The sequence below is a fragment of the Neovison vison genome, chromosome 7, assembly GCF_020171115.1.
Source record: "Neovison vison isolate M4711 chromosome 7, ASM_NN_V1, whole genome shotgun sequence".
In the NCBI taxonomy this organism is placed as follows: domain Eukaryota; kingdom Metazoa; phylum Chordata; class Mammalia; order Carnivora; family Mustelidae; genus Neogale; species Neogale vison.
This window is the reverse complement of record NC_058097.1, coordinates 96,334,938-96,354,936: the sequence shown is the minus strand read 5'-3', so window position 1 is coordinate 96,354,936 and position 19,999 is coordinate 96,334,938. Positions and strand designations below refer to the sequence as shown.

General features: G+C 45.9%; 1 protein-coding gene across 2 annotated transcripts in view; it reads left to right on the top strand.

The window, feature by feature from the left end:
- The window catches only part of RAB39A (RAB39A, member RAS oncogene family), a 73,409-nt gene that overhangs the window by 42,115 nt on the left and 11,295 nt on the right, over positions 1-19,999 (top strand). The window contains exon 1 of one of the 2 annotated variants that reach the window (XM_044257718.1): positions 6,741-6,967. The exons of the other annotated variant lie outside the window; for it this stretch is intronic. Coding sequence (XP_044113653.1) covers positions 6,741-6,967 — 227 coding nt within the window. Of the gene's footprint in view, positions 1-6,740; positions 6,968-19,999 lie in introns of those variants that run through there. 2 annotated transcript variants of the gene reach the window in all.

Here is a 19,999-nt window from a genome sequence, read left to right as displayed (position 1 = left end):
ACCAGTGAAATACAAATCAAAACCCCAATGAAATATGGTCTCAGACCTGTCAGAATGGCTAAAATTAACAACACAGGAAACAACAGGTGTTGGCGAGGATGCAGAGAAAGGGGAGCCCTCGTACGCTGTTGGTGGGAATGCAAGCTGGCGCAGCCACTCTGGAAAGCATTATGGAGGTTCCTCAAAAAGTTGAAAATAGAGCTACCCTATGACCCAGCAATTGCGCTACTGTGTATTTAACCAAAGGATACAAAAATACTGATTTGAAGGGGCAGGTACTCCCTGATGTTTATAGCAGCATTATCTACAATAACCAAACTGTGGAGAGACCCCAAACCTTCCTTGACTAATGAATGGATAAAGAAGATGAGGTATACACACATACACACACGCTCACATACAACACACATTACTAAAAAGTCTCATGAAACAAACATTTTTTTAAAGGTTGTATTTATCTGAGGGAGAGAGAGAGAGCGAGCATGAGTGGGGGGGCAGAGGAAGAGGGAGAAGCAGACTCCCCATTGAGCAGGGAGTCCCAAGTGGGGCTTGATCCCAGAACCCTGAGATCTTGACCTGAGCTAAAGGCAGACACCTAACTGATTGAGCCACCCAGGAGCCCCAAAACAAACATCTTTATTATGTGTGATGTACTCTGGTGTTTTGTTTTGTTTTTAGTTCTGGCAGTTACCCATGAAATTGATTTTATAACTTCCAGTTTGAAAAACACTGACGTAGATCAACTTGTTTTAGTGTCCAGGTGAGGAAGCAGAGAGAACAGAGAAATTGAGTAATTGCAAAAAGTCCCCAAAGTTTGTAGCAACACAGGGACCTGAACACAGGTCTCTTGACTCCTGGGCAATAAACAACAGAAAGAGGCTAGATCCTCCTTTTTGGCACTTGTCATACTTTCACTTGATTTTAAAATATACAAATCAAAGCAGTATATCCTGAGTAACAGTGTAAGCAGCTCTCTTAAATTAAATATGCCCTAACTATGTGCCTTATTTTCTAAGCTAAACCTTATTTTTTTTTTTTTTAATAAAGATTTTATTTATGGGGCCCCTGGGTGGCTCAGTGGGTTAAGCCGCTGCCTTCGGCTCAGGTCATGATCCCAGAGTTCTGGGATCGAGTCCCGCATCGGGCTCTCTGCTCGGCAAGGAGCCTGCTTCCTCCTCTCTCTCTCTGCCTGCCTCTCTGCCTACTTGTGATCTCTCTCTGTCAAATGGATAAATAAAATCTTTAAAAAAAAAAAAAAGATTTTATTTATTTATTTGACAGACAGAGATCACAAGTAGGCAGAGAGGCAAGCAGAGAGAGAGAAAGGAGGAAGCAGGCTCCCCACAGAGCAGAGAGCCCGATGTGGGGCTCTATCCCAGGACCCTGGGATCATGACCTGAGCCGAAGGCAGAGGCATTAACCCACTGAGCCACCCAGGCGCCCCTAAGCTAAACCTTCTAAAAACACTTCTCATTAAAATATTATTTGTACTCAGCATAATCCAAATCTACTTAAAATTGAAATTGTTCCTGGATTATTCAAAGGCAAAACTTAGGGATCATAAAATTATTCCGTTTCAGCTCATCATGAAGCTCGTTGGGTTAAGTGCAGACCGCACATATATAGAAGTTCAAGGTCATAGAGAAGTATGGTTAACAGCTCATTTCCACTCAGTGAGCATTTGCAGAGCACCACTATCGTGTGGGCTGTTGTGCTTGCTGGGGAAATAACAATGAATTAGTAATTGCCTTGAGGAACTTGCCATCTAGCCAGACAGCCAAACCAAGAGCCATAATTCAATATGACATATATTATAGAAGATATGAGATATCCTAGAAGTATAGAGTATTCCTTGCTTAACCACTGTAGGAACACAGATGAGTGAACAATCAATTCTCCTTGAGGATATAAGTGGTTGAGAAAGATTACAAAGGGGAGATAATATTTGCCCTGGGCCTTGAAAGATGAAGAGAAATTTGCTGACCAGATGGAGGTTGAAAAGGATATCAGAAGAGGACACAATAGCATAGGGGGGGAAAGTCTAGCATGAATAGAGGGGTCACTGACTAGATCTCAGAGGCCACATTAGGATTGGGACGTGTATTACATTATTATTCAGACCTTATCCTAGGTGAGTGAGGATATGGGAGGCTGTCATAGACGGAATTATATCGCTCAAAAGAGATACAAGGAAGTCCTTCAGAACTTCCGAATGTGCCTTATTTGGAAACAGTCTTCACAGATGCTCAAAGCTAAAATGAGGTCATTATCTGATAGGACTGGTGTCCTCACAGAAAGGGGGAAATTTGGACACAGACACAGACACTCACAGAAGGGAGTCTTTGTGAAGAGACACAGGAAAAATGCCACATCACAATGGAGGACTGGAATGGTCCTCCTACATGCCAAGGATTGCCAAAGATTGCCCAGCAAGTCACCGGGAGCTAGGAAAGGGGCCTGGAACAGATTCTCCCCCACAGCCCGAAGAAGGTATCAAGCCTGGAACCCACTGGACTTCTAGCCTCTGACACAATAAATTTCTGTTCCTTGAAGCCATTTGGCTGGTGGCACTTTGTTACAACACCCCCGGGAAACTACTACAGAGGTTATTGAGCAGGACCTGAAGTGATAAGAAATTGAACAAAGACAATGACAGTGGGAAGTTCAGAAAAGGTCACAAATCTGAAAGATATTGCTGAGGTAAAAGTACCAGGATTTGATGATTGGCTGAAAATGCCAAAAGAGTCCAAAAGGGATGAAGATGCTATTGCTTCATAATCAACTGAATGTGGTGTCTAAACTACCTTAGACCTTAGATCCTTGTTTCATCTGTCCTGAGGCCAGGGACCTTACAGAAAGCCCCATGCCTCTTCCTCTGCCTAATGGTGTATCTAACTATGTTCCTGAACTCCCACTTAGACCTTCCTTTGGACTGGCTTCCCCAATTTCCATTTGGTTGACATGTAGCTATATTCCACTCTATCTACCTAGTCCCTTTAAGGGGCTTCACTTGACCTGCTACTTTCTTCCCCATTTTAGTTTTGTCCAGGATGCTACATATTAGATTATCCTTAGCTCTACATTCTGCTGTCTTTAGACCAGATCCATCCCTTCCTTATCCACGGCACAGACCCCTACCCCCAGATTCAGCACCATAAGCTCTCACTTGTCTAGGCAGCTAGAATAGCCATTGAACACACCAACCTACCTATAAAGTATGGGGAGGGGGAAATGTAGCAAGAAATATGATTTCAGGGACGCCTGGGTGGCTTAGTCAGTTAAGCATCTGCCTTCAGCTCAAGTCATGATCTCAGGGTCCTGGGATCAAGCCCCGCTTTGGGCTCCCTGCTCAGTGCCGAGTCTGCTTCTCCCTCTCCCTCTGCCTGCAGCTTCCCTTGCTTGTCTCTTTCTGTGTCAAATAAATAAAATCTTTTAAAAAATAGATGATTTCACTTTTCCACATTATAGAGATATTTTTGGCACAAAGGGAAGCCACTGAACAATCCTTTCTCCAGAACCACTAATAGCCCGTATATCCCATCCAAAGGGATTGGCTTGCTACATATTCCTATCTCACTGGCCATATATCTTTGGTATAAACACCTGTTCCAAACCGGGCCAATGGAGAAGCCCCTGGAGAAAAATGTAAATCGATCTCTGTATGTGTCTAGATATCTAACACAGAGCTTGCAGCAACTATAGGTTTCCATATGGACTAAGCAGGAGACAAAGCTGGTTTGCAGAGAGGTAAGAAGTAAGCAGATGTTAGAAGGAAGTAAATAGGAGAGAGACAGAGACCCACGCTGCCTGTGTTCCTTACAGCTTTCCCTTTCCTTCCAATCCTTTTATGACACCATCTGCATTCCTGCCTGTGGATTATGTAAAAATACCTCTGTATCCTTATGATAAGTACATTTGTCTTTTTGTATCATCCTAACTGGAGATTGTTTCAGAGGATCCTAACCAACACAGACCTAAGGGGAGAGGTCGTTGGAAGACAGAGCAGAGGTTGAGGGGAGGACACATGGTTTGGGTAAGGGAGGAATTGGAGTCACTGGAGTTGATGATGTCATCAGAAGCAGCTCAAAGTAATGGAAAACGGGAGGAGAGGGTAAAGAGACAAAATGGGTATCTTAGGAACATTAATATTTACGCAAAAGATAACAAAAAGAGGAGTCAGTAAATAAGGTTTTAAAATACAGAGGACTAGTAGAGAATGCTTTTGTAAAAGCCAAGAAATAATAGTTTGCAGGTTATCCTTACAGAAAACCCAACCTTCAGGGGCTTAAAAAGGGACTGACTTATTTGTGTCAAACAACAAGATGTTCAGAGCTGGTACAACAGATCCTCAATTCCATGAAGAACTCAAGCTCTTCCTCTCTCTTCTACCACCGTCATTAGCATCTAGCCTTCATCGCTACAGTTACAAGATGATTGTTAAACCTTCTCCATAGGCAGGAAAAGCAAAAGAGAAAGAATGAAGGCCTGTATGGCTGCTGGACCCTTATCAGAAAAGTAAGACTTTACCAAAAGTCCTATTTAAGTCTCATTGGTCAGAATTCTATCACCTGGCCATCCTTACCTAGAGACTAGAAGAGAACTCTGGATAGAATGATGGGTCACCCAATAGGCTTTTTTTTTTTTTTTAAGATTTTATTTATTTATTTGACAGAGAGAGAGATCACAAGTAGGCAGAGAGGCAGGCAGAGAGAGATGGGGAAGCAGGCTCCCCGCCAAGCAGAAAGTCCGACGTGGGGCTCCATCCCAGGGCCCTGAGATCATGACCTGAGCCGAAGGTAGAGGCTTAACCCATTGAGCCACCCAGGCACCCCTTAAAATTTTTTATTTATTAATTTGTCAGAGAGAGCACAAGCAGGGGGAGTGGCAGGCAGAGGGAGAAGCAGGCTCTCCTAGGAGCAAGGAGCCCGATGTGGGACTTGATCCCAGGACCCTGGGGATCATGACCTGAGCTGAAGACAGACACTTAACCAAATGAGTACCCAGTCGTCCCCCCAATCCGCTTTTAACAAAAGATTAGAATCAACAAAAGCCAGAGGAGGTGAAGAATGACAAGTAAAGATAGATGAGGGGATGGAGGCACATTTGATAGAAAGTCCCTGACAACCTATCAAATGCAGTTTCAGGGGGCACTTGGCTGGCTCAGTCATTGGACCCTGGGACTCCTCTCCAGGCTGAGTTAAAACCTCAGGTTGGATGTAGAGATTACTTTAAAAAAAAAAAAATTTTTTTTTTAAAGCAATTTCATCAGGTATGGAGAAGGCTGTTGAAGACTAACTGGGTTGGTGAGAAATGACTACAGATGGTTCTTTCCTAATGTCTGAAAAGGAGAATAATGGAGGAAACAAAAATCGAAAGAAGCGTAGGTAGAGCAGCCTTGTCTGGCTTTAGGATTGTGACTACTTGAGCGTGTTTACAGGCTGAGGAGTCCAAGCAATTGGAGAGATCAGAGCTATGAATAGCATGACAAAAGATCAACTATAGGAAAAAAGTGCAAAGTCCTCTGGGTGACTGGGGATTAAATGCGATATTGAAAGCGACTTCTTTGTCTCCAAAACAAAAGAGGAAGTTAAGGATGAATAACAATAGTGCAGGTTTGGATGTGGGCATGAAAAAAGTGGAATTGTCAAAAACTCTTATTTTTGCAAAAACACTTTAAAACTGTTGTAAGTTTTAAACGCCAGACCCTGAATGCACTACTGCCACGTTCTCAGAAGCGCACGAAGGACCGGCGAGATCGCATCGGAATTCAGGTGTGCTCCGCATCCGGCTCCCGGACCTGACTCGGCGAGGGGGCGCCCCTTCGCGGTCTTCCGACTCCCAGAACGGAGACCCAGAAGAATCGGAGCTTCCGCGAGCATCTCAACATGTAACTCTCCCGACCCTGCCCTCCGGGCTGGAAGGCCCCCGAGGACGGCGTGATCCCCGGCATTCTTCTCGCTCCTCCGCGGCTCTGAAAGCAGCGAGGCAGGTACCCGGGGGCGGCAGGAGCCACGGCCGAAGCGCCCGCGGGAAGCCTCCAGAACTCGCTCTGCACATTCATTTCGAGTCTGCTCTTCGCTCCTTCACTTGGAGCGCGTCTGAGGCGGCGCTGAGCAAGACTACACTGCAGGACGCCGTCCGCTGGAACCCGCAGCAGTCCGGGAAGGCGCAGAGCTCCCAGGGCCGCTCCCGTCCACGGACGAACGCGCAGCAGCCGTGACCCCGGTTTCGGCCTCCGCGCCTTGCAGGAGCCCACCCCCACCGACTCCGACAAGCCCGCCCCCTCTCCCCCGCAAGAAAACGATTCTCACTTTTCATTGGCTGACCCTGGCGGAGGGGAGCCCCTGCTTCATTTTCATTGGCGGCCGTTGCCGTCACGTCCTCTCGCCACACCCACCCGCCCGGCGGCGCCCAGTGAGCGTCGTGGGAGAAAGATTTACCGAGGCGGCGGCGGGAGTCGCGCGCAGCCAGCCCGGGAGGTCCTCCCTCCTCGCCCCACTGCGCCGCGGCCCCCGCCCCGCCCACTGGCCCGAGGCCCCGCCCCCGGCCCGGCCGGGTCCCGCCCCTCCCTCCAGAGAGGGCGGGGACCAGGCGAGGCGGCGGCCGCAGTCGCAGGAATATGCTGGAAGCCGGCGGGCGGACGCCCGGGCGGTGCTGAAGGGACAGTTCCCGCCGCCAAACTTGCCCCGCGGCGGCCGGGCGGGTGGGGCGGCCCCCGACCCCGCGGGGGCACGTGAGCGATGGAGACCATCTGGATCTACCAGTTCCGCCTCATCGTGATCGGGGACTCCACGGTGGGCAAGTCGTGCCTCCTGCACCGCTTCACGCAGGGCCGCTTCCCCGGGCTGCGCTCCCCCGCCTGCGACCCCACGGTCGGCGTGGACTTCTTCTCCCGCCTGCTGGAGATCGAGCCTGGCAAGCGGATCAAGCTGCAGCTGTGGGACACGGCGGGGCAGGAGCGCTTCAGGTAGGGCCGCGGCGACCCCGGGGCACCCCGGGGACCGCCCCCGCCCGGCTCGGAGGAGGCTCCGGCCCTTCCCCCTCGAAAGTGCAAACACTCCATCCTCGCTTCCCCTTTGCCCCTCCTCTTCCAGGGACGACTTCCTCCTCCGCAATTTCTCACTTCTTTCTTTGGCGCCCATTTCCTGCGCCCTTCCTTTCCCGCCCGAACCGGGGTGGGGGGGTGGTCCCCAGTCGCGGACCCCCTCTTGCCCCGCGCTCTCTGCCCCTGCGGATGTTGGGATCCCCAACTCTTCGGCACCCCTTCCCCTGCCGCCTGCTCCCCAAACTCGGCGCCCTTCGCTGCGCACACCCTGACCCGGCCCCCCGCTTCCGAGCGCCCTTTCTGCACCCCGCTCTGTGCGGCCCGGGGAGGACTGCAAAAGTGGGGTTCCCACGTTGGTGATCGGTCCCTCCGGCTCGACGGCGAGCGCCGCTCCCGCCCAGCCTGCCCGAGCTCCCTGGGCACGGTACCGAGAGGGAGGGGTATGCGGTAATGGTTGGCACACCTCGCGGCGCCGAATGCGGTCATCAGAAATGCTGGGCCATGTGACCCGTGGGAATGTGTCTTAGGTGGCAGCTGGATGGAACATCAGGGACACAGGCACAGCGTGGTGGTGGTAGGGGGGTGGGGGTGGGTCCTTGTTTTGTTTAGTTAGGGCTCAGTTGTCTTTAGAAGTTGGTCATCGTTGGTGGTTTAGTGGAGAGGAGAGAGACACACTGAGATTTGGTCACGAACTTTTCCTGAATGGTATTGATAAGGGGTGCCTAACGTTCCAGGGTGCTAATACGTCAGAAAATGCGATCTGAATAGAGAAAGAGGGCTCCAAATGAAGAGTCTCATTCCAATGTTCACCGAGACCCTGAAGGAACGATTTTGCAAAGACAACTCAGGTTACGCAAATAAAAATTAAATGTGATTTGTTCGCATTTCCGGGATCTTTAAGGCTGAACCGCATAATAAAGCATATTTTGAAGTTCTAGGAGTTGAGGACACTCTTTTTTTTAGAGAAAGGTAGGAAATTTGATACACTGTAATGTTTTGGATTGTGGCTTTTTTGTTTTTCATGTTTTTTTTTTTTTTTTAAGATTGCACTGTCACCTGTAACTCACTTAAGCAAGCATTTTGCAATCTTTAGCAAGTACTCGGCTTGTGAAACGCAGGAGTCCATGAAGGGACTTCCCAAACGTGGCTTCCCCTCACCAGCCCCAGCCGGTCCCTTTCCAAGGAGATCGGCCTCTTCTGTAATAGAGGATGTTCCAACTTTTAAAGTTCTGGCTTCCATTCCCAGCTACATGCTGATTCAGACAGATGATAAGTGAACCAACTGCTTAGCTTGCTCAGACCTTAGTTTTCTCCTGTGTATGAAGTGGAAAGATGATAACACCAGCCTTTCAGAGAGATATTAAAGCTTCCTGTTTGAATTAGAGTTCCATGAAGAATTTTGTTTTACCTTTTTGGGAATCTTTTCTTTTTTTTTTTTTTTAACATTAAAATAATTTATTCAGCCATATTAAAAATTGACTAGATGAGATTGGGAATCTTTTTTTTAGTTAAAATAAGGTTTCAGACATGTGATTCCTCATCTGTAAAATGGGGTCATTATGATCTCTTAAGATTCCTTCCAGTTTTATCATTTGTTTTTAAGATTTTTATTTATTTATTTGACAGAAAACAGGAGGGGGAACACAAGCAGAGGGAGTCGGAGAGGGAAAAGCAAACTCCCCACTGAGCAGGGAGTCCCATGGGGGACTGTATCCCAGGACCCTGAGGTCAAGACCCAAGCTGAAGGCAGAGGCTTAACCCACTGAGCTACCGAGGCACCCTCCAGTTTTACTTTTGTTAAGACTGATTGCAGGGCGCCTGGGTGGCTCAGTGGGTTAAGCCGCTGCCTTCGGCTCAGGTCATGATCTCAGGGTCCTGGGATCGGTCATGATCTCAGGGTCCTGGGATTGAGTCCCGCATCGGGCTCTCTGCTCGGCAGGGAGCCTGCTTCCTCCTCTCTCTCTCTCTGCCTGCCTCTCTGCCTACTTGTGATCTCTCTCTATCAAATAAATAAATAAAATCTTTAAAAAAAAAAAAAAAAGACTGATTGCAAATTCCTGTCCTTGGCATCTCCGTCAGAGATGAAACTTTAGATATTTTGTGGTCCCCAAAAAAAAGCATTTACTAATAGCTCTTGCTTTACCCTCTGAAATGAATATAATAAAAACATATTCTTTATGCCTTAAACTCCTAAAAACTAGTGAGTTGCAACTTCAAGAAACATAAGTTGTAAAATCTTATTGTATTTAATCATTTCCTTAAAAGTTGCCCCTCAACTTATTGACAAGATAGTTAAGGATAATTAATTTGTTAGAGTTTAAAGTCCTTTCTGCTAAATCATTGTTTTTAATGTCTTTGAGCACATGTAAATAGTAATTCGTTGTATACACATTATTAAAACCAGAGTACCTCTCCCATAATAATACAAGGACATTTAGGGAATGTTTACTGACAGTGAGTCATGCTTTGTTTTGTCTGGCTCTTTACCAAAGATATATTCATAAATACATAAGTATTTCAGTAGCTACCTCCAAATACTTGATTTTCTGTTAAGCAGAATATTTCACCATATAAAACAATCGTTGTTAAATCATTCTGTATCTTTATCTAAGAAAACAGATACATTTTGAATAGTAAATATCCTACACATTTTATTTCATAGCAAGGTACTGGAGTTCATGAAGATATTAGCCATATCATATCATTGGGAATTCATGGGAAATTTTATATTTGAAGATTTATTATTGATTGGCTACAAATTAGCAAAAAGGAATTTTTTTTTTTTAAGACTTTGTTTATTTATTTGACAGAGAGATCACAAGTAGGCAGAGAGGCAGGCAGAGAGAGATGGGGAATTCCGCAGGCTCCCCCCTGAGCAGAGAGCCTGATGCAGGGCTTGATCCCAGGACCCCAAGACCATAACCTGAGCCAAAAGCAGAGGCTTTAACCCACTGAGCCACTCAGGCACCCCAAAAAGGAATCTTCTTTAGATAACTCAGGGTGTAGCTTGAAAGCGTTAAGAAAACAGAACAAAATAATGAGCTGATATTTATTGCCATACTTAGCCTTAGTTTTCTTCCCCCTAGTTTGAGATATAATTGACACATAAAGCCTTAATTTTCAATGTTTAGATTAACACATGCTAGAAGACATAATTACTTGCAAAAAATAAGAACGAACAAAAGATCAAAGCAAAAATGGGCTTACAAAAATAATATATGTGAGCGTACCATAAATTGTAATATTCTTATTGACACTGTGTTAATGATAATAAATGTCAAATTCCTGTATTAAGGAGAGTCAAAATTACAGTCCCTTCGTTAAAGATGAAAATGTATTTCTCACGTATAAAAGTCTCAAGGTAACTGGTCTTTGTTGGTGGAGGGACTCTGCTCTGAACCATCATTTGGGTACCATTCTTTTGAATTTTCTGCCAGCCCTAAGATAATATCGCCTTTGTGAACACTGTGTTCCGGCATGAGGGACAGGGGAAAAAAACCAAAACGTTAAATCAAACAATGTTCCTTTTTTTTTTTTTTTTTTTTTTTTTTAAGTAGGCCCCATGCCTAATATGGGGCTTGAATTCACAACCCCAAGGTCAAGAGTTGCATGCTCCAGTGAGTGGGCCAGCCACCCAGGTGTCCCAGCAATGTGCCTCTTACGCAAGTGAGACCGCTGTGGGACAGATCACTTCAGCTCTAAGTTCGCTGAGAAGAAGTTAGTTCCAAGACCACAGTTAGGCTGAGCCACCATGTATGTGCCCGTGAAGAAGGGAAGGTGGGTCTGGCATTGTGGGTTTTGCAGGGAAACTAGCAAACACCACTTTCAAATTTTAATCATCACAGTGGACAAAGTTTAGCAGGAAAGGAGGCAAGACTATCCTATAACACAGTGTGTTTTTTTTTTAATATTTTTTATTTTATTTATTTGACAGAGAGAGATCACAAGTAGGCAGAGAGGCAGGCAGAGAGAGAGAGAGAGAGAGAGAGAGAGGAGGAAGCAGGTTCCCTGCTGAGCAGAGAGCCCGATGCGGGACTCGATCCCAGGACCCTGAGATCATGACCTGAGCCGAAGGCAGTGGCTTAACCCACTGAGCCACCCAGGCGCCCCGTTTTTAAGATTTTATTTATTTGACAGAGAGAAATCACAAGTAGACAGAGAGGCAGGCAGAGAGAGAGAGAGGGAAGCAGGCTCCCTGCTGAGCAGAGAGCCTGATGCGGGACCTGATCCCAGGACCCTGAGATCATGACCTGAGCCGAAGGCAGCAGCTTAACCCACTGAGCCACCCAGGCGCCCCTAACACAGTGTTAATAAAGATAAATATTAGAAGGTGCTGGAAGTGTGGAAAGCATCAACTATAAGGATAAAAATGTTGAACTTCCCATGGAAAGCGCTTAAAGCAATATGAAGATAAAACGAGATAAAGAAATAGCTACGTTGGCTTGTAGGGATAGGAGATTTCACAGCTTCAATCTAGATTTTGCTTTTTATTTCTTGTTGTCTGATCTTTGGGGTGTTATGGTTACAGCGAGTGATTATAAAGCTAGCTATAGGGGTGCCTGGGTGGCTCCGGGGGTTAAAGCCTCTGCCTTCTGCTCAGGTCATGATCCCGGGGTTCTGGGATCGAGTTCCGTATCGGGCTCTCTGCTCAGCAGGGATCCTGCTTCCTCCTCTCTCTGCCTTCTTCTCTGCCTACTTGTGATCTCTGTCAAATAAATAAATAAAATCTTAAAAAAAAAAAAAGCTAGCTATAAAGAGAGTAAGATGTTCCTGGTAGAGTGCTTCTCAGAGTGTGTCCTGCCGCACCGTTATCCCTTGTGATTCTTTTTTAACAAGGAATTCTGTGCCCAGGTAAATTTGGGAATCCCTGTACTCCATGTATCACTCTCTTAGAAACTGATATCAAAGGCTCCCAGAAGTCCGTTTAACTTTGATTAAACCATCATGTCTCAAATTTTATTTTTTAAAATGTAAAAATTTACGCTAACTCGTGCCAGAAGGAGTGTAACCCCAGAGAGGCTCCACGGATGAGCTCCTGTGGTCACATCCTTGGAGCAGAACCCCTGAACTTCTCTTCTGAGGTGTAGAGCGATGGCGGACCTTCTGATGTTCCTTTACCAGCTAATTAGCCAAGGGCGTTAAGTAGCCAGTGCTGCTGAGGGATAGCCCTGCCCTCCACTGGCCCCCAGCATCTGCGCCTGGCCTTTACCTAACCCGCGGAATGGTCTGAGCCCCGCCCTGCCCTCCATGTGCCTTATCGTCTCCTTTTCTGTAGCATTTCTTCTCTGGATCTTTCTCTTCCTGTCGTGTCCTACCTCTCCTTCAGCGGCTTATTTTTCCGCTACCCTCTCCTGTCTGTCCCTCTCCCCTTTCCTCCCACCCTCTTTCTCTCTCCTTCCTTCTCACGCAGAGTGTCTCTTGCTCTCATTTCATTTCCTCTGTCCCGCTGGCTCCCTTGTGTCTCTGCTGCCTCCCTCCCTTCAAAATATGCATGTGAATAATGTTTAAATGTGGCTTAATTTGCCTCTGAAACCAATAATACATGATATGTTAATTCTTGAATTTAAATTTTAAAAAGATTTAAAAAATCAAAGTGGCTTAACTTATGTTCTTTGTTTTTTAATTTTTTAAAAGATTTTATTAATTTATTTGACAGAGATCACAAGTAGGTAGAGAGGCAGGCCGGGGTAGGCGTGGGGGTGGGGGTGGAGCAGGCTCCCTACTAAGCAGAGAGCCCGATGCAGGGCTCGATCCCAAGACCCTGAGATCGTGACCTGAGCAGAAGGCAGAGGCTTAACCACTGAGCCAACCAGGCACCCATTAAGAGAACGTTTTGAATGCTCAAACTAAATTGCTTCGTTTTGTTTTTGATTCCTTCCCTCTTGATTGCAGTTCGTAGTCTTCAAGAGAACAAGATTTTCCAGTCCTGGATCGGTGGGTTCATAACGGCATGTGTCACAGAGCGGAAGTTGTCCGCAATTAAGTGCCATAGTCCGCACAGTCTCCTGTCGGTCCAGGTTTTTAGAAACAGTAAAAGCGATGCTCTGTTTGTGTTGAGTCATCAGATAAAATAATGTCTTGGTTTAAATTATTTGTGCTGTAGGGGTGCCTGGGTGGCTCAGGTCAGGATCCTGGGAATTCTGGGATGGGGCCCTGCACGAGGCTCTCTGCTTAGCGGGGATCCTGCTTCTCCCTCTCCCTCTCCCCATCCCCCTCCTTTTGCCCCTCCGCCTCCCTTTGGCCAGCCCGGCGCTAATGCTCACTCCCACTCTCAAATAAATAAATCTTTAAAAAAATAAACTAAAAATAAAAGTAAATGAAAATTTCTACCCCACACACTCTACCTGGCTTATCACGAAACATCTCATTAGGGTAAAAATCACTGTTTTCTGAAAGGAACGTAATAAATGTACTATTACTATGTAATAAAATACTGGTCTAACCTTCAAGAGTCCCAGAAAAACATGAAGCAAAGGTCAAAGTATGTTCTAAATTTATAAGTGTATTTCTAGTTTAAGCTGTAAAAGAGTTTCAAAATACAGGTGAGCCGTTCTGTATATAAGAGTGAGTATGAGTAAGCAAACATTGATGGCTAGCTCACATATTATTTTAGTTTGGCTTAAAATCTTAACAGTGTTCTCTTGAACATTCTGAAATGTAGTAAAGTTTTTCTGTTTTTCTTCCTATGGTAGCGATTTAGGAACAACTTGCTAAGTCCAATAACTGCTTTACTGGCAGCAAGTCTTTAAGACCATCAGCTGGTATCAATAGCAAGGGTATAAAGAAGCCATCAAAATAACTCAGTGCCAACAAAATACTGAGGTGAAGGGGCAGAGACTTCTTCTTTTTTAAATATTTTATTTTACTATTATTTTTTATTAACATGTAATATATTATTTGCTTCAGGGGTAAAGGTCTGGGATTCATCAGTCTTATACAATTCACAGTACTCACTGTAGCACATGCCCTCCCCAGTGTCCGTCACCCCGCTACCCTATTCCTCCCACCTCCCTCCACTCCAGCAATTCTCAGTTTGTTTCCTGAGACCAAGACTCTCTTAAGGTTTGTCTCCCTCTCTGGTTTCGTCGTGTTTCATTTTTTCCTTCCTTACCCTAGGATCCTTTGCCTTGTTTCTTAAATACCACCTATCAGTGAGATTGAATGATGATTGTCTTTCTCTGATTGACTTATTTCACTTAGCATAATACCCTCTAGTTGCATCCACATCATTGCAAATGGCAAGCTTTTTGGGTTTTTTGATGGCTGCATAGTATTTCATTGTATATATACACACCACCTCTTCTTTATCCATTCATGTGTTGATGGACATCTAGGTTTTTTCCATAGTTTGGTTATTGTGGACATTGCTGCTAATAACATTTTGGTGCACGTGCCTCTTCGGATCACTACATTTGCATCTTTGGGGTAAATACCCAGTAGTGCGATTGCTGGGTCATATGGTAACTCTATTTTCAACTTCTTGAGGAACCTCCATGTTGTTTTCCAGAGTGGCTATACCAGCAAGGGAGCTGAGACTCCTCTTAGGCTTGCTTCCATGTCACTTATGTGGTGAGTGAGTTGGAAGTCATGTGCGAAATGTCTTGGCAGAGCCATGCTCAGAAGGTCACCAGTGACTTTTCTTGGCAAAATGTGATCTTTCTCTATGCCTGTTTTTTTTTTAATTCATTTATTTATTTTTTAGTTATCTCTACACCCAATGTGGGGCTTGAACTCATGGCCCCTGAGATCAAGAGCTGCACACCCTTTGAACGTGGCCAGCCAGGAGCCTTATTAATATTTTTTTTTCTAATTTTTATATGATTGGGTATGGTTTCTTTTTAAATTATCTTGCTGTACTAAGAATGTTAAAAGTGGTTTTCCTTCTGATTTTTAAGTCTTTGTAAATATATTTCCTTTTTGTAGGACTACTGGCCTACAGCCTCACGCAAGGCTTAGAGACAACCTTAATAACAGATTCCTGCATCAGAAATACAAGGGAACAGTGTGGGACCCAAACTGCACCCTCCCTGAGAAACGATTGAGAAAGCATACTCCAGACAGGAGTTAGGTGATATTAAGAACTTACTGGCGTGATGAAGAAAAGATTATAATTTCTTAAATTCTAGATATTGTCTCTTGTTTTCCTTCAATGTAGCAATTTTGCAGAGTGATGTTAATAGGTATAATTTGAGAAGAGGCTTCCTTGATCAAATAATTTGGGAAATGTTGGGCTGTTGCAGGATTCCTCAGAGTTTCTAATCTACGGATATAGTAATATATATTGTGAATCCCCAAGGTAGATGTGGTGTTTCCCTAACCCAGAGTCCTTTTACACAGGGCGTTTTATTTTATTTTATTTTATTTTATTTAAGATTTTTATTTGTTTGTCAGAGAGAAAGAGAGAAAGTAAGCACCAGGAGGGGTGGGTAGAGGGAGAATCAGGCTCCCCACTGAGCAGGGAGCCCGAGGTGGGACTCGATCCCAGGACCCCGAAATTATGGCCTGAGCTGAAGGCAGACACTTAACCGACTGAGCACCCAGGCACCTCTTCGCAGAGCAGTTTAGGAACTGGTAGGTCAGCAGGTAGCTGGAGCACTTCAGGAGACAACACTTCAAAAAAAGAAAAAAAATTAATTTTTTTAATTCCTTAAATTTTAATTTAAGGAATTTAATTCCTTAAATTTTAGGAATATATTGAGAATCTCTCCCAGTTTCTTTTTTCATGTGATTCTCCATGTCCCTTTTTGCTGCTGCTCCTGGGTATGATGTCATCCGATTTCCCCTTTAAAACTCTTGATGTTTTAGGAAAAATCCAGTACCCCTTCAGAATCCCTTGGTTTGTGTCCCCGCAGTCAAAAATAAGAGGTGATCTTCCTGACTTCTAGCCCTTTGTCACACTTTCACTCAGATCACATGGGACCTTCGGCATTTGTTTTAAACACAGAACCTCCCAGTGGTAATCACTAGAGAAACTGGAAGAAAGGTAAAGGAGCAAATGGATGAAACTTCTTAGTTTCAGATTGTTTAGGTACGGAAGAGCTACCGTAGAAAGGCTGTGGGAAAGCGAATGTCAATGACGCAGATAGAAGGTGAAATTGTGAAGACCGATTTGCTAGAATAGATGGATAGACTGTGGAAAGAGGAATTACAAGTGAGAGAGAAGATGCCATTAGCTATATAGCAGACAACCATTGACAGCAAAGAAAATTAGTGAGGAAGGGGGCCGGGGGACAGACACGTGAAAGAAGCCACAGAGGGGCCCCTAGGGGCTCAGCTGGTTATTCACCTGCCTCCGGTTCAGGTCATTATCTCAGAGTTCTGGGATCGAGCCCCGCATCAGGCTCCACGTTCAGCAGGGAGTCTGGTTCTCCCTCTGCTCCCCCGGTCATGTTCTCTCTCTCTCTCTCAAATAAATAAATAAAATCTTAAAAAAAAAAAAAAAAAGTGCTGCAGGGGTCAGCCACACTGTGGTCAGCATACTGGCCATTTTACCCATAAGTAACTGTAACCACAGGACTGGGAGAGAACAGACGGGGGATCTGCTAACAGCAGACTCAGTTGTTAATAATACAGTTAATGCCCAGGACGGCTTTAACTTGCCCCAGAGGTTATAGCTCCTGGGTGGTTTGCTCAAGGACCCTGTTCTCTTAACTGTGTGTTCCGAGCTCTTTCTGCTGTACAGGCCTCCTGTCGTGATGGAAAAGACTTTTACTGCACGCTATGAAGTTTCTGTCCTGAAAAGTACTTTGTGGGCACACAGCCACCTCCCCCCGACCCCCATCTTCTCTATACCCGCGTTAGTTACCGGCTCCACCCAAACCGTAATTTTACTGCTGTGCTCAGAAAACAGGGGGGAAGTAGCTTTGCACACAGTAGCATTACTCATCACTGGCAGCAGACAGCTGTGGCTGCACGGACCCTTCCCCCGCCCCCATGCAGTGCTCCCTGGCTGCACTGCTGCACTCAGCGGTAGAAACGAGCCCAGTCGCTGCTGTGGACAAGCCTGTATGATGTGTCCCCCCTCGTTAGGCAAGGAGAGGCTTCGGGTCCCGCCCAGAGCTAGCTACCAGCAAATGCTGGCCCTGGTGACCTCTGATTTCATAAGTGCCACAGAGTAGCTTTCCAGTCCTTAGCCCTGTCCCCTTTTGTCCTAGAGAAATTGAAATCAACCAGGATGATTTCCTTGTGGAAATCCAGGCACTGAGTCAGCTTAACTGTTTGTCCAGCACTAGATCTAATAACAAATAGAAACATAAGTAGGAGGAGGGGGTGTCTGGGTGGCTCCGTCAGTTAAGCGTCCCACTCTTGGTTACAGCTTAGGTCAAGATCTTGGGTCATGGGATCAAGCCCTGCATAGGGCTCTGCGCTCAGGAGGAGTCAGCTTGAGATTCTCTCTCTCTCTCTCTCTCTCAAATGAATAAATAGAATTTTTTCTAAAAATCAGTAAGCTATAGTCTCACTTTCAAGGTCCACGCTGTCCCTCGACAGTACGGACTATGCTGTTGGAACGAAGAGACTGCCCGAATCTGGCTTCTTAAATTTTTGCAGGGCTTTTTGCTCCTCCCGTAATAAAGTGGACAATCAGGGTGTCTTTGCTTCAGGACCAGCTTCCAGGATTCTTCAGTTACTGTTTCCCAGTGAGCTGGAAGGAGGGGGAGGAAGCCAACTGCAAATGGCTTCTCCAAGGGGTTGGATGGCAGACTGTACACACTGCTTCTCCTGTCCCATTAATCTGGATTTCATGACGTGACCATAGCGGACTGCAAGAGAGTTGGGGAACACAGTCTCTCCCAAAACTTGGGAGTTCTGCCAGGAAAGGAAGACAGGAAGAGCACAGCCTGGGGAACAGCTGTCTTTCTCCGTGAGTTGTAGCTAGAAAGATAATAATCAAATTTTGCAATAAGGGCTGATAAGTATGAAAGTAAGTTCCAGCGGTGGAGCAAGGGGAGGCATCATCCTCCGTACCTCGGGCGAGGGCTCATTTCAAAGGATGGATCCCAAAGAGCTGGTCCTTGATGCTGGGACATGAAGGATGTGTGAGTAGAGGGAGAAGTAACAAATGGACCAACTACAGTAGAGAAAGAAGTGGCTTCCGGTAATGATGGCAAATTGAACACCTGTATCCATTCTAGCCTTTTTTTCCCTGAGCTCTCAGTAAATGAGGATAGCTTTGTTTTGGAACCATAAACCCTCAGACAAGGAGAGTTAGGTAAGGAGACAACAACACCAAAGTTTTGGAAGCAGGAAAGCAGGTGGAGGGCTGGTCAGTGAATTAGCAGATTCACGGGCTAGAAGCTTAGAAAGCAACGGAAGGACAAAAGCTGACAACCAACCCAGTATATTCCAGTATTTTCCATCGAAACTCCAGATCCTTCTGGAAGTAAGAGTGTGAAAATAAGAATCATTGATTGCCAGTCTGGTTAAGAAAGTTTGGGTTCTCACATCCCTACCACCATCCCACACACCCGGTAACATCCTCTCCCCCACATTGGCAAAAACTAGAAATTTATCCTTGGGAAAGTTAAGTCTTCAGTTGGAAGAACCAGGCAGAGTTGAAGTCAGGCTGCCTTATTAAAAATAAGGGCGTTTAGTGAATGCGTGCTTGTCCGATGCTAATACAGTCTAGTTCTCTCCCCTCTCCCCTGCTCAGCTTCCAGAATGCTGCCGTCAGCCAATACCCCCCACCTTCAAACATTGGTGAAACCATTTCTGTTCTGAAGGATCTGACCAGCCCCAAAGAAGAAACGTAAGGTACCAACTTGAGAGATCCTGCAACTCAGTGATCCAGCCTCAATTTCTGGCCATGGGGCTTTTGGTGTCAATGCAAGACTGCAAGAAATATTAGGGGGGGCCCTGGGTGGCTCAGTCGGTTAAGCTTCTGCCTTTGGCTCAGGTCATGATCCCAGACTGGGATGGAGTCCTGCATCGGGCTCTCTGCTCAGCAGGGGGCCTGCTTCTCCCTCTCCCTCTGCTGCTCCCCCTGCTTCTGTGCGCTCTCACTTTCTGTCAAATAAATAAATAAAATCTTTAAAAAAAAATCAGCCCAGCTTCTTTATCATTCTTCCCATTCATATGAGGGGGGCTTGTTACTACAGCAAGCCTGGCCTATCTTCACAAACACACAGGATAATTGTAAGCCTAGAAAAGGTTGTGCAGGAAAGAAGAAGTCACAGTTTATTTCAGGGCTTGGCAATGAAAAGAATGCCTGTGATCAGAATAACACAAATGCCAAGGAAGGATCTGCCTGAAATGATGATGTCATGATACTGGCTGTTGGGGGCTGGGGGAAAGGAACGATGTGTGGTAAGTACGCATGTCACTTTGATGAAAACATGAGCTTAAGAAAAAGGAGGGGCACCTGGGGGGCTCCGTCGGTGGAACCACTGACTCTTGGTTTCGGCTCAGGTTGTGATCTCAGTGGTGGGACTGAGCCCCGCATCAGGCTCTGTGCTCAGGGGGCCTCTGCTTCTCTCCGTCTCCCTCACACTTCTCCCCACCCCGATCCGCGCGTGCGAGTGAGCTCTCTCTCTTGCTCCATCTCAAATAAGTAAGTAAAATCTTTTTCAGAAAAAGAGGGAAAAGAACGTGAACGGAATCTGTTCAAATGCCTTGAAAATGAAAGCCCCATCACTTCAGAGACAGAATCAAGTGAGAAAAGGCTACACATCAGTTATAATTCCGCGATGTGGGGAGCTACACAAAAGCACGTGAGACGGGGCAGCGCAGAGAAGGTTGTGTGGAAACAGACATAAGTCACAAAAATGGTGGAGGAATTATAACCCAAGAAAAACTATTTTTTTTTTAAAGATTTTATTTATTTATTTGACACAGAGAGGGAGAGATCACAAGTAGGCAGAGAGGCAGGCAGAGGGGGCGGGGAAGCAGGAGGCTCCCTGCTGAGCAGAGAGCCCGCGGGGGCTCGATGTGGGGCTCGATCCCAGGACCCTTAGATCA